Below are 14,419 nucleotides of genomic sequence, written 5' to 3'. Positions count from 1 at the left end.
CGGAGGGCTTCCCCACTCCCGCCCGCTCACATGTGCGCCCTCTGCGGAACATGGAGGGCTGGCGCCCCCGGCCGCCGGTCCCGGGCTCCGGCGTCAGGCCTCCCGCAGCCCGATGGGTGGCTCCGCGGGCTGCCTCGGCGGCGCGGGAGCGGCTGCTCCGGGGATCTGGGGGCTCCCCCGTTCTCCTCCTCTTCCTCACCTGCGGTACAGACACAAAGCAGAGGCAGGTCAGGAATGCGCCAACCCGCGCGCTGCGCTTAGCCAAGCCCCGGCTGCAGCATCGGGTGGGAGAAGGCCCTCGCGAGCTCATTCACACCCACAGCCACAGCCTGGCTGGGAATTAGTGGCACTGTACTGATAACCCCGGCTGAATAATCGCAGCCCAGGGACAGTGCTGGAGTTTTGCTGGACCTGGGTATAATGATTGTTTGATCTTAATAAACCAATAAAACTGCAGTTGTTTGAAATTCACCGCGACGTGCTTATTCTCCTGTGTTGCGATACATGAGCACAAAGGATGGGAGATCCCTTTGAAGCTTCTTTGTTACGCTCCATTTTAAGTCTTTGTATTTTATTTCTTTGTGCATGGAAATTGTCATCTCAAAAAAAATAAAATGAAAGAAGTTGACCATGTGAATATTTGTTTCCATTTTAAATTGATTTGAAAGCAAGATTTTTATGAGAGCGATTATTATAATGAATTAGACCAAGAAATTAGAGTGAAAGCGGATCACCCTCTTTAGGTAATTGGAATTCTTAGCTGGATCCAATTTCTTGATATTCTACTCGGCAGCTGCCCTAAAGTTGCTTACCTGGTATCTGCTTGTAAGTGTGTGTGTGTGTGTGTGTGTGTGTGTGTGTGTTTGGGGGAGAGGGTGTTTTCAGTGCCATGGGATGAATAATTCATTTTAAGATATTCTCTGAATGTTTGTTAAAAAAATTTAAATTTTTTGTGCATGCCAGTAAATAGATTCAAAAGAAAAAAGGGGATAGGGTTGCTTTTGGACCCCCAGCCCCCCTGACTCGACAGTGCTGGAGTTTTAGGACTTGAATTCCTCAATAATCTTAAGACTAGAATTTTAGCGGGTGAAAATCAGAGACAGCATTCTTATTTCTATTATGACTTGTTCTGTAGCTCCAGGATGAGAAATTAATGAAACGTTTAGAATAATGAATTTCACTGAATTTGGGAGGCAGCTTGGTTGATACTGCACGAATGGTGTCATTTGGACTTCGGGGAAGAGCTGGAAGTCGCACAGTGGATAGATAAGGTGGAGGAGGATGCACTATAGTGTTCACATGTGACAAATTACCATAAACATTTGATCAATGAAGTAGGCTCAAAAATGCGTTGAAGGTTTAGATAAAATTTGCTAGGGTAAAAGACACAATTGCGAATAATCGCCCTCAAAATACTATTTAAAATATTTCTCCTTGTTTCCAACATACCGCATCATACTTGGCACTGTAGTTTTTTTTTTTTTCAATTTACATACCATATTTTTCATGATCATTGTTATGTTCCCTGCCGGGTGACTATTAATCACCATATTTTTCAGTCACCCTTTATATAACTCCACTTTATGATGTATCACTAATCATGTAGAAACGGAGTGCTGAGATTCAAGGTAGTGCTACACACAATTCTCACCTCTTAAAGACAGTTCAGGGGAGGATGCACAATTTACAAAAGAAAAAGGAAATTTATTCCACAACACTGGGGACTGTTAGAATATCAGAACCCAGATTAACGGTACTTCAGCCTAGTCAATATTTTGAAAAGTCTCATTAAAATAATTTACTAATGTGACACTGACTAGACAGAACAGCAAGTCAAACATTTATTGCCTTTTCATTAACTAATCAACTATCACACACATTCAAAAGGTCTTACTAATAAATGTATGCATTCTGAAAACACAATGAATCTCTATTAGCATGATGAGAAATCATAAGTAAAAAACGTGAAAACATTTTGTTTCATTATAACTTTGGGGCATTTTACACTATGGCATCATGGCAGGAGCACAGTTAAGTTTTTATTTTCATGATTTCTTTTTAATAAAATGAACAGATAAAGTGGGCAGAGTGGTGCATGCCTGTAATCCCAGCTCTCGGGAGGCTGAGGCAGGAGGATGGTTGCAAGTTCAAGGCCAGCCTGGGCTACAAAATGAGCTGAAGACCAGCCTGAACTGCAGAGCGAGACCCTGTCTCAAAAACAAAAACCAAAACAACCCAGAATTTTAAGCTAATAAGTAGACTTTTAAATATGTATATCATAACTTTGGGATTTTTGCCACGTAGGATTGTAGAGGTACATATAATATGTAAAGTTAAGCAGTCAGAGCAATAAAAACACTATTCTTTCACATAGAAAGTGCATTACACATAGCACCAACTTATTCATATTTGTACAGTGAGGAACAAAGGAAGGGAGGAGATGAAAGGACACAAAAATAAGGGCTAGGAATTTAAAGTGAAAAGCTTGCAGAAAATTACATTTGCTTTTCTTTCTTCTGTGAAGGTCTGTAAGTGCTGAAATTTCTCTAGATTAACACCAGAGGTCATACTCATCCACAAAACGCGTTTGAAATCTAGTCAGTTAAATATCTATTTCCAGCATTTGTGTGTGTGTGTGTGTGTGTGTGTGTGTGTGTGTGTGTGTGTAAATTCTCTTTTTTCCTTAGGACCTACAAGAGTAGCTTTCTTATACAGTATTTGTTTCATGTAAAGCTTGTGAACACATACATGCTGACAACACCCATACACACAAACACATGCTTTCTTAGGAGATTTCCCAAACTACAAGGTCTTGGGGAAAAGATTCAGGTTTTTGATACTCCAGTCTCATTATTTTGCTTATATTATGCCATTGTTGACAGTTCTCTATAGGAATTATTTGTGTAGGTTTTCTCTATTGTGCCTTTAAAAGCAATACTCTGGAATTTCACAGATACCTCGGGGGTCCATGGCATCTGTTCTCACAGTGAGTGATCTGCAAGAAACTTTCAACAAACCTACAAAGTAGATATTTTTCTGAGATTCACTTTTTTCTTTGCTGGTGATTCAATTATTTTGTGGTGCCAAAAACAGGTGGTGATAGAATAGAGCTTCTATGCACACATTTTCCTTAGTGATAAACTCAAGTGGGGAATAAGGATAGCATAAATTGCTTCCTTAGCACAATTCCACATTTCCTGAAACGTACCGTAAAAGTCCTGAAAACACCATTACTTTTCAATTACGAATTGTCCTACCATCATAAGTAACATACATTTGAAAACATTAAATTTATTATTACAAGTAATCTTTATAGTTCTATATTATTCGAAATTATCAAGACCTGAATGACTCTACTGATTATGATAGTCTTACTAATGTTTAGTAATATTTCCTTTATCTAGGCATGAATTATCATGTTAAGTCCTTGCCATTAACTTCATTAACTTGAGAACTTTTTCTTCTCTCTTTTCTCCTACTATTTCTCAACTAATTAACATATATACAAAGATTTCAGCAATGCCAGCAAAACAACAACTGCAACAAAAATCATACTAAGTTTGCTAGTAGAATGGAACTGTGTTGCTTAATTAAATGAGGAAAGAGGTTGGAAATACTGAAGAGAAGTCTGTCTTAGAAAGTCTGTAGGCTTCATGAACAAATATCCCTTGGCAGCTAGAAACATACCCAAATATAGAAAATCATATAAAAATAAAAAGGAGAAACTGATGTAGTGGTGCATGCCTGTAATACCTGTATTTGGGAGGCTGAGGCAAGAACATGGTTGTGAGTTCAAGGCAAGTCCGGGCTACACAGTGAGACCCTTTCTCAAAAAAAAAGAAAAGAAAACCTTAGTGGAGAGCACATTCTAGTTTATAAAAATTTCTCATGTATTATAGCAATTTCGCCTCCAAAAATGCATGTGGAAGGCAGAAAATGTTTTATTATCTCCATTTTGCAGGTGGAAAAAATACCTGAGAGGCAGTACCTGCCCTGCCTAAGGTGGCAGAGGTGAATAGCAAGGACAAGCCAGATTTCAAAGTCTTCTGAGTCTGTGTAGTGCGTCAGTTTCACACTTTGCCAATATTTTGCACAGCAGAATAAACTGACAACGGCATCCGCTCACAGGAACAAGTAGTAACCTGTCATTACAAGGAACTGCTTGCTAATGGCTTCATGGACACTTCCTCACTGACTTTGGCTTCTATAATCTTTAACTATTGTTGTCCTGTTGACTTCATTTGGTCAACAGAACAATTTATAAAGACATGAAGTAAGTGGATGAAAGGGTAACATTGTATGCCTGCAATCCAAGCCACCTAAAACAAAACAAGCCACCTAATACATATATATATGTATATATATATACACAAACACACACACACTGGGGTACTCAGACATACTTTTCCACCTACTTTCCTGCCAGCTGGACATTCTGTTTTAGCAATCTCCGTAATACAAGCAGAAGATCAATGAAGACTATTTACTGGCACTAGTGAGGGCCGTCTTGTGTTTTACACGAGAAGGCAGAGGGAGCAGGCTCAAGCCCTCAGTCCTGTGGCTCCGGGGACCCTGTGTTAGTGCTGGGTGGACCCAGACTGACTCCCAGGTAGCTCTCTTCCCCAGCAACACTGTCTTCTCACTTTCTCTTCCTTTGTGCCAAAGGAGGGAGCCAGAGAAAGGAGCCAGGCTTTACGCAGCAGAGAACGAGAAGCTGGTGTGCATCCCAGCTGGGACAGAGTCAGCAAAGTAGAACCAAAGGTATTAAAATGCAGCCCTGCCAGGTGTGGTGGCACACACCAGTAATGCCAGTGACTCGGGAGGCTAAGGCAGGTGCATCCCAAATTTGAGGTGAGCCTATGTGACTTGATGAGACCCAGTTTCAAACAGATAAATAAATTTGTTAAAAGAATGAACGGACGTTGGATATAACTCAGTGGGAATGCATTTGCCTAGCATGTTCAAGACCCGAGGTTCAATCTCCAGTTCAGAACAAACAAACAAACAACGAAAAACAACAACAACAAAAACAGCTTCTTAATTGTGAGGTGACAGCTTCTACCCGAGGACTCCAAAAGTTCTCAGGCCATCCAGTGTCAGAACATCAGGGGCTGCCAACGTCCTCAAGGGCTCATTTTCCCTGTGAAATCTGATGTGTTCTCCCCATCAATAATTTCTCCTTCCTCACAGGCTTAGGGAACACCATGCATTAGCTTATACTTTTCTCTTTTTCTGATTACAGCAAGTTATATTTCTATGTGTTACCCATTAACCCTCTACATCTTTATATTTCCCTTTTTGCTGTCCAACTCTTTCTAAGCAGGATCATAAAATGCACCACATTGCTTCCATCTTTACATTATCTGCCTCTGTGGATTGTTGGTAATATCCATGCCCTGACAATTGTCATAGTGCAGGAGAGTTGGTGCCCACTCGTATGAAGGGAAAGAGCCATCATCTGCGAGGTTGAATTAAACATAGCAATTTCACCAGCAATAAAGCACCCTAAATGCTAATATATTGTCAGGTTTGCATATTCATTCTTTTCCAGGAAAGCAGGTTTATTTTTTTTAAAAATTAACTTCTATTAACTGTTATTGCTATTTTTTATAACTGTAAATCCATTAGCCTTTTGTTCTGCTGTTTTAACTACTGATGTATAATAATTCTTCATGTGATAGAAAAGAACATACATTATGCATCTGGGAAAAATAAACCAATGGGTATATGCTAGACAAATATAGTGACAATATTCTATGTGATAGTGATTTTCCCTCACTTGCAGGGTGAGTCCTCCTAAAAATATTTTAATTTAGTTAAAACTATTGGATACTTTAACAAGTTATATTCTCTTAATAAGCATTATTTCTTAGTTCATATAACAGAAACTATCATTAAGAAAGAGAGCAGTGTAATGTGATTCAAAGATCACGTTATCAACAGTGTTCCAGCTACTTCCTTAGGATATTTTCTGTCACTGTCCTCCTTCATACATTTTGATCTAACCTTCAGGCTTATATGTATCCTAGTAGCAGAAACAACTGCAGTAGCTGTAGGCCTCATGTCCGTAAACACACATCATTCTGAGGGAATCAAATCATTTTCTGTCCCAATATCCAAACAATTCTCCTGATGTACCTGACCACCCCAGTTTAATTCCAATACCTAGCTCTGAACTAAAAAAATGGCTAAAGGGAGGTGTGAGGAGAATGACTCATGAAAGAGAATATGGGTAAAAAAAAAATACAGATTATTTTAAATAATCAAAACTCTGGAGTTAAAAAGTATAATATGCACAGTGAAAAATTCAGAGGAGCTCAGGAATAGTTTTGAACCAGCAGAAAAAGAATCAGTAGACGTGAAGATAGACCAACAAACATACAATCTGAAGGAAAGAGAGAAGAAAGACTAAATAAAAACTAACAGAGCCTTGTAAGTGCATAGGATACCATTAAATGCACCAATATACAAGAAACAGAAGACCAAAAGAGGAAAGGAAAACAGAAGCAGAAAAAGTCTTCAAAAAGTAATGGCTGAAAATGTTCTAAGTTTGAGGGAAAACAACGTATGTATCTGAGTTCAACAAACTTCAATTAGGATAAACATAAAGCAACCCATAATCCAAAGGAACCATAATCAAAAAGTTGAAAGTCAAGGAAAATTGAGAAAATCTTGGAACTGGCAAGAGAAAAGCAGCATGCCGAGTACCATTGAGAGCCCTGGGAAGATTAATAACTGGCTTAGTATCATCAACAATGGTGACCAGAGGCAGCAGGATGATATATAATCAAACCACTGAGAGAAGGAACTGTCAAATAAGAATGTTGTGTCTAATAACAGCATCAAACATGCAGTCAAAAATAAAGATATTCCGAGGGAAACAAAAGCTGAGAGAATTTGTTACTAACAGACTCGGCTTACAAGAAGTACTTAAGAAAATCTTCAGGTTGAAAACAAACAACACTGGATAGTAATCTGCATGCACACATAGACACACCCACACACATGCATGATTGCCAGTAAAGGTAATTATGTTGGTAATTATAACAAACAATGTAATTTCATAATTTTTGTCTTTTTCAAATAATTTAAAATAAATTTTGTAAGACAATGTATACAAGTTGTAATGTTTAGCCTATTCTAAAGAAATGCAATACATTTGACAGTAATAGCACAAAGGATACAGGTGAGAGCAGAGCTGTACCAGGTTATGGAAATTATATCAGATGGTAACTTGAATTCATAGGAAGAAGGAAATCAGAAATGGTAAATAATAAGGTGTTATATATATATATATATATATATATATAGCAGACATATACACAAGGGGAATATTATAGTGAAAATAACATTAAAATGGAGAGGAGAGACTGGATCCATTCAGAAATAACATTTTTATTTGTCATTGAAATTGTTAATATAAATCATAAGAAGGTTCTGATCCATTACAACATAATGATTCAAGCCCTAGAAAACCACTAAGAGAACAACACCAAAAATTTAGTGAAGTATCACAAAAGGAATTAAAATGCCACGCTAGAAAATATTTACTTAATGCAAGGAAACAGTAGAGAATAGAGTAACAAAAAGGACATGATACAAAAAATTAGAAGTGAAATTGTAAACATAAATGCAACCATATCAATAATAACATTAAATATGAGTGGATTAAACAATACAAACAGAAAGCAGAGGGACAGCATACAATTTTTAAAAAATAAACTGTATTTAAACTATCTTCAGGAAATGTACTTTAGAATTGTTCCATGATTCTGGTTGTGAGCCAAACTGGTCATGAACAAAATCAAATTTCTCCATAAGGTTCAGTGTAAATACGGTTAATACATTCCAAACCATACATATTTTTAACCACACAAATGCGAAAAAAGTACAGTACAGTACTGTGTAGTACAGTACAGTATGAAGAAAGAACACTAACCTAGCTTGAGGCAACTTCTGGTATGGAATAAATTAAGTTCATGGAGTGAGGTACCACTGTATTTGTAACTTTCTATCATGTCTTCATGAATTCTGTGAATTCTTTCTTGTAGGCTTCCGCAGCAGCCTTGTCAGAACTGGAAGCCTCACCATGTCTTATCACACCATGGATGCCTCGTCTCTTGTAGTATTTATCAAACCAACCTCTACTCACTTTTTTTTTTTTTTGTCTTTTTGAGACAGGGTCTCACCATGCAGTTCAGGCTGGCCTTGAACTCACAACGATCCTCCTGCCTCAACCTCTTGAGTGCTGGGATTTCTCATTCAACCACACTAACAAAAGTTTTTCCACCTTTTGCAGCACTTGTATGCTCAGACTGGTTAACGTTGTTACTCCTTTTGCCACCTCAGCTCCTTCGATGGCATCTTTAAGTCTTCAAAGTAGGTGAGATTGTTGACTTTGCCATCTTGTACTCCAAGGCCAGATCAGTCACACGAATACCACACTCATGCTTTTCTACAAGTTCCTTCTTTGATCCAATAGTTATTTATTTTCTTCAAAACCTTCTTCTTAGCATTCTTACCCTGCACTTTCTTGTTACATTCATTGCCACTTTGCAAGTTCTTGTCACCTTCCTTACAGCCCTGCACTTTCTTTTTACCACCATGCTCGCTCTGCACTTTGTTTGGAGCCATGCTGCTCTGAGTAATACTGTACAATAACCTGTATGCTAAAGAGCCAAGAAAGCTTCCCAGAAAGGGTGAATGAGTCTGTCTGAGCCCATGAGCTCAGCTAAAGGAAGCCACAACCATGTGTCAGAGCAGGGAAGACGGCTTTCTCTATGTTCATGAGGGGAAGATGGCTGCGGCTGTGTTCACTACTCAGTGAGGAGTCCAAGAATGGAAGAAAAACTTTGCTGAACGTTTCTGCTCACAAACTAAATTGTTTGTGAACAGAAGTGTTCATGAACCAAGGCTCTGCTGTAGTTTAAAGTTAAAAGGCACTTATACCAGTAGAGCTGGAGTGGTTCTATGACTATCAATCACAGTTATAAAATGGTTATAACTGCACCAAAAGGTAATTTTATAAGGATATATTATTAATCAGAAAAAATATAATAATTATAAATACATGGTGTAATCAAAATATAAGGTAAATATAAGGTAAAATGTAAGGTTTACATTTTTAAAAATTTAAAAATTTATTATAGTAAAAGACATATTGGCATTAATTTCCCTGGGTATTTGCTTCCCTGGGCAATTTCCCAAATACCCAGCTCACTTTGAACAGACTTATTTAATCATTCCTGTCTGAGCTTCTTTACAGGACATGATCAAAAATAGGGTGAAAGCTGCTGTCAATTTTCATCCAAGTGGAAAGCAGGATTGTAAAAATGTTGCAGTGTGTTGTAGTCTTCCTTATTCACGGGAACTGGAACCATGCAACTGCTAGTGCTTCCCTAAAGTCAAAATGAATATGAAAGGTAAACGTTTTGAATTGATCCAGGACATCAGGGCAGCCACGACAGCTCAACTAGATATCCATGAGACACTACTTCCAGAACTACTTTGGAAAGAGGCAAGAACTATAGGTATGTGTGTTCAAAGTGACAGGCAGTATTTTGAGGGAGATTAACGGCAGTATGTTATTTACTTTAATAATATACCTTCTTCGTATTTCTTGAGACCATAGACTTAAAAGACATTTGAGAATATTCTACCTAACAAGCGAATACACATTCTTCTCAAGCACACAAGGAATATTCTCTAGGATAGACAATATATTTTCTTAACAGTTAAAAACAAAATGAAAGAATAAAAAACTAAAATCAAAACAAAGAGCAACCAAAAAAGAAAAAAAAAAATGAAAGTTGGGAAATTCACAAATGTGTGCAAATTGTAACACATTTCCAAATAATTGAGTAAAAAAAATAAATCACAAAGGGAATTAGAAAATATTTACACTCGCATAAAGACAAAATTCACAGACTCAGAAACATACTATGCATTTAGATGCAGCACCAAGGGAAATGTGTAGTTATACATATGGATGAACAGAATATATATGACATTAGTCCCTCAAGAATCTAGGAAAAGAAGAGCAAGCTAAGCCAAGTCGAAGGAGTTATAAATGCTAGACTTGAAATTAATGAAATAAAGAAGAGAAAAGGAGCAGAAAAAATGTCAGTGAAAGTAAAAGTTATTTTGAAACTTCAACAAAACTGACAAACCTTTAGCTACACTGACCAGGTGGAGAGAGAAAGAGAGAGAGGGAGAGAGAGAGAGAGATCTAGAGATGAAGGACATCACTACTAACCTTAGAGAAATCAAAAGGATTATAGGAGAATAAAATGAACTCTATATGCCAATAAATTAATGACTTAGATGAAATAATCAGAGCCTAGAAACATACAATCTACCAAAACTAACTCAGTAAGTAGAAAGTTTAAGTAGGCTGTAAAAAAAAAAAAGTGATTTTATTCATAATTTTAAAACTTCCCCTGAAGAAATGACAAGGCCCACAGGACTCACTTGTGAATCCATGGTACTTGTAAAGAATAATTAACATAATTCTTCAGAAACTCTTCCAAAACATAGAGGAAGAAGAAACACTTCCTAACTCATTTAATGAGACTAGCATTACCCTGATACCAAACCAAATATATCAAAAGAATATAGACATAAAAATCTTCACCAAAGTACAATCAATCTGGACACAAAAGTATATGAAAATAACTACACACTGCAAGCATGTGGGATTTATTTTAAGAATGAAAGGTTAATTTAATATTGGAAAATAAAGTAGTATAATGCCACATACCAATACAATAAAAGACAAAAACTAATAATTATCTCAATAAACAGAAAGAAAGCATGACAAAATCCAAAATCTTTACATAATAAACGTGCTCAACAAAATGCAAAGAGTAGGAATTTAAGGAAAAGGACCTTATCAATGTGATAAAAGGCATCCATGAAGTTTACTGCTAATATCATACTCATTGGGGGAAAGACTAAATGTTTAAAGGATCTCCTCTTTACTTTGAAGACAATTACCCCGTTGCTCTGGCTCCTTCTGAAGCAGTCCTGGGAGTTCTCTCAAGTGTCTTAGGAAGTGTGATAAAAAGTCCAGGGAGTGCTGCTGCCTAGTGCCATCCAACGGAAAGGCAACTTGTGAAAACACTGTGGTGTGTCGTCATCCACCTTCTTCAATGGATCTGGCTCTGGCTCTTTCCCAAGGCGAAATGGTATGAAAGTAAATGTTTTGAGTCAATTCAGGATATCTGAACATACTAAAAACTGCTAACATATACTAAATGGGTGGGTTGTATGGTATGGAAATTATCTCTCAAGAAAGTTTTTTAAATGGATGAGAGAAATCCTCAAATAAAATTGAATGCTAAAGTGTAAGAATAAACTTAAGGTGAATATTAGTGGGATAGTCTTTATTTAATAAAATTGCAAAGGAGGAGGAAAAAGTTTTCTTAGGTGGTATAAGTGATTATCATCTACGCAATTTAGAGCATATCAAAATCGAAGATTTTTTTTCCTGTGAGATTCCAGCCAAATGGCTCATAAAATCCTAATAGTATTATGAGTCAATGAATGTCCTAAGAAAAATTTAAGTATACAAATAAGCTATTTAGTTTTAATTGTGAAATTTAGATTTCTCTAATAACATGTACATAGCACAAAATATACTAAATTGTACAGTTAAAAAATGACTGTCATCTAATGACCCTAACAGTATAAAGGAAGTAGGACAAAACCATTCTCTCAAGATAATTAATACTGGTTATTTGTAGCCATAAATGAATTTTTCTCTGCAACCTTTTAGTTATACTATCTTTGGGCCTCTCTGATGCGTATATATGGATTCTTGAGATTGAATTTATCAGTAGGGATTTTGGAAGTTTATGCTTTCAGTCTTCAGTGTGGTTGGAAAAGTGGTTCTCACACCCAGCCTGCCACATGAAGTTTGGCTGTTTGAAGCATACACAGCTCAAAGAACTCAGCAGTCAAGGAAGACAGTGCACGCAGACACTACATAGGTGGTAAGTGTCTCATATGATATTGATGGGTGTCTGTGGCACTGGAAGCAAACTCAGTTGTGTGCTCAATTTAAAATAAGAAACTAAGGGAGTGAGAGACCATCTTAGGAAAGCTGAGCCAGTAGCTTCTTCTTGTCTCATGGATGGTTGTCTAGGAGAACTTACAAGAGTATATAGTTTTGGAGCAATTCCTGCCACTTTTTTCAGTTCCTCTCTAATTCCTGCCAATTTTTCATTCTTACGTGAAGAAATAATTTCCATGGGTTGGGGGTGTCTTTTCGTTTGTGTTTTTAGCCAAGGTAAGAGTCATGATTTTATTTAAATTTCTTAAACAGTGAATAGTAAAAATCCATTCTAGTGATCCAATAGGCAAGTGGGGAGAAATGTACATAACAGAATACTTTGTTTCCAAAGTAAATTATGTGAAGCATACTAAACTACTAAAGTAGGATTAATCTAAGGGCTTAATCTTCTCAAATTTCCTTCAAAGGAAGAGGATGATACATATAAGAGATATATGCATACATAGATAATACATACATATACATCTCTCACAATGACTAGAAATTACATTTTTTCACCCCTTTTTTACTTAAAAATATAGTTTGGAAATGTCTCCATATGAATCTAGAGAGCTCTTCATTACTGTTATTGTAGCTGCATGGTCCTTCACTGTACAAATGTATCTTTGTTTATTCAAACTCCTTCATATTTGGGGCCATCTGAATTATTTCCAGTGTTTTACAATGCAAAAAATTATAGTATAAACAACTTTGTCCATATGAATTTCGTATTGGTGGAAGTGTTTCTTCAAGTGAAAATCCTTGAAGTGGGACTTCCAGTTCAAAAGTGAATATATCTGTATTGTCTACTCGAGGGAGTAGTTCTGCCTAAATATGTGGTAGCTAGTGCAATAGATTATCTTGACCTTCTTTCCTCAGTCAGCCAATCCCTTCTAAAGCTTTAGAATCCATCTAGTAGTGATGACTCTGTTACTCATGATGGACCCTTCAGCTCATGCCTAATAGTTTAGGCTAAGGAGTCAATTTATGCTCAGGCCCTTGAGTCACATATTAACTGACCTCTAGGAAGGGAGGGGCTGAAGACTGTTCAATAAATGACTAATTAATCGATTAGTCATGTCTATGTAATTCCCCAGTACAAGTCTGTACAACAGAGCTCAGATGGAGACCCCAGGTTGACAATAGTTCAAGAACATTGTCACACATCAGTGATGGAAACAGTAGCCCATCCTGAGGGCGTGGAAGCTGAACATCTGCAGCCCTCTCAGACCGTGCACTGTACAGCATTCTGCTTTCTTCTCACCTGTGTCTTTTTTAGTGAGTATACAGCTTTCAGTGAGTTCTTAGAGTTCTTCTAGCACATTATTGAATCTGAGGGTGGTTTTTGGAAACCATGAAAAATGTAGTTGGCGCCAGAAGTAAAGGCCATTTTGGTGACTGGTCCCTTTACTCTATTGTTAGACCGCAACTCCTTGCAGTTGGTGATGGAAACTTTGACAAATGTGGTAGACTGGTGGGCCAGACCTCTGAGCATACATATATAGGTACACTATTGAGGTCTCTGAGACAAGAAAGAGAGAGAAAAAACTAGAAGACAGGGTTATTTTTAGTTCTGGTAGATGGTTGAAATGTTAGATGAAAACTAGAATCCTCTACTGAAGGGTGAGGATTGCTTTGTTCTCCAGTGTTTGGGGGTATAATTAAGGAAGAGAAAACCTCTTCATTGAATTATGCATATAGGAAACTCACACTACCATGAACTCCTGTCCCAGGGAAGAGATATTGGAAGGCTCAGTCCACCTTCATAGTGCCTTGTACAAGAAGCAAGTAGGGTATAAATGCTAGGCACACCATAGGGATTCACTTTTATCTTTAGGGTTCTGGGATTACCTGTTAGTCTCTCTCTCTCTCTCTGTTTCTCATACACACACACACACACACACACACACACACACACACACTCTCCACTCTCATCTTTGCCCTCAAGTATAGCGCTCAAGTCTTTGTCCCTCACATAGCTCTGTGCCACACTGACTTCATTCCTACGCCCCTCTCTTCCATCTGCATCCAACCCTCCCAAGAGGAAACCATGAAATCCGACACCTGTTCTCTTGTGTGGAAAACTCAAGGGTCTCACGTACACCTGAGATTCTCTCCAAAATCTACCTGTCTTATTATAGTTGAATCACAGTTGAAAAATGTAATTAGGCCATAAGTTACCTGTCATTTATTTCTACCTGTGCACATTTATGATTTAATATTTATTAGACTGAGAAAATATTATTGTATCTCAGTAACCAAATCCACATAAGAATTCAGTGACATAGAACTTTCTTATAAGCAACTTACCTTTCCAGAATTTCTCCAAAGAATAGAACAAACTACAGCTCTTAGGAGACCAAATCA

At 37.5% G+C, this 14,419-nt stretch overlaps 1 protein-coding gene across 2 annotated transcripts in view; it reads right to left on the bottom strand.

Annotated features, from left to right (window-relative positions):
• Kcnn2 (potassium channel, calcium activated intermediate/small conductance subfamily N alpha, member 2) overlaps positions 1 to 627 on the bottom strand; it is a 142,669-nt gene extending 142,042 nt beyond the window's left edge. For both annotated transcript variants that reach the window (XM_013506903.1, XM_013506905.1), the window contains exon 1: positions 31 to 627. In XM_013506903.1, coding sequence (XP_013362357.1) covers positions 31 to 310 — 280 coding nt within the window. In that variant the 5' untranslated portion in view covers positions 311 to 627. The remainder of the gene's footprint in view (positions 1 to 30) is intronic.
• Between the last annotated feature and the right edge of the window lie 13,792 nt (positions 628 to 14,419).

This window comes from Chinchilla lanigera, unplaced genomic scaffold (genome assembly GCF_000276665.1).
Source record: "Chinchilla lanigera isolate Chin_1 unplaced genomic scaffold, ChiLan1.0 scaffold00007, whole genome shotgun sequence".
Lineage (NCBI taxonomy): Eukaryota > Metazoa > Chordata > Mammalia > Rodentia > Chinchillidae > Chinchilla > Chinchilla lanigera.
Note: the sequence above shows the minus strand (reverse complement) of the source record. Positions and strands in the feature narration are given on the sequence as shown.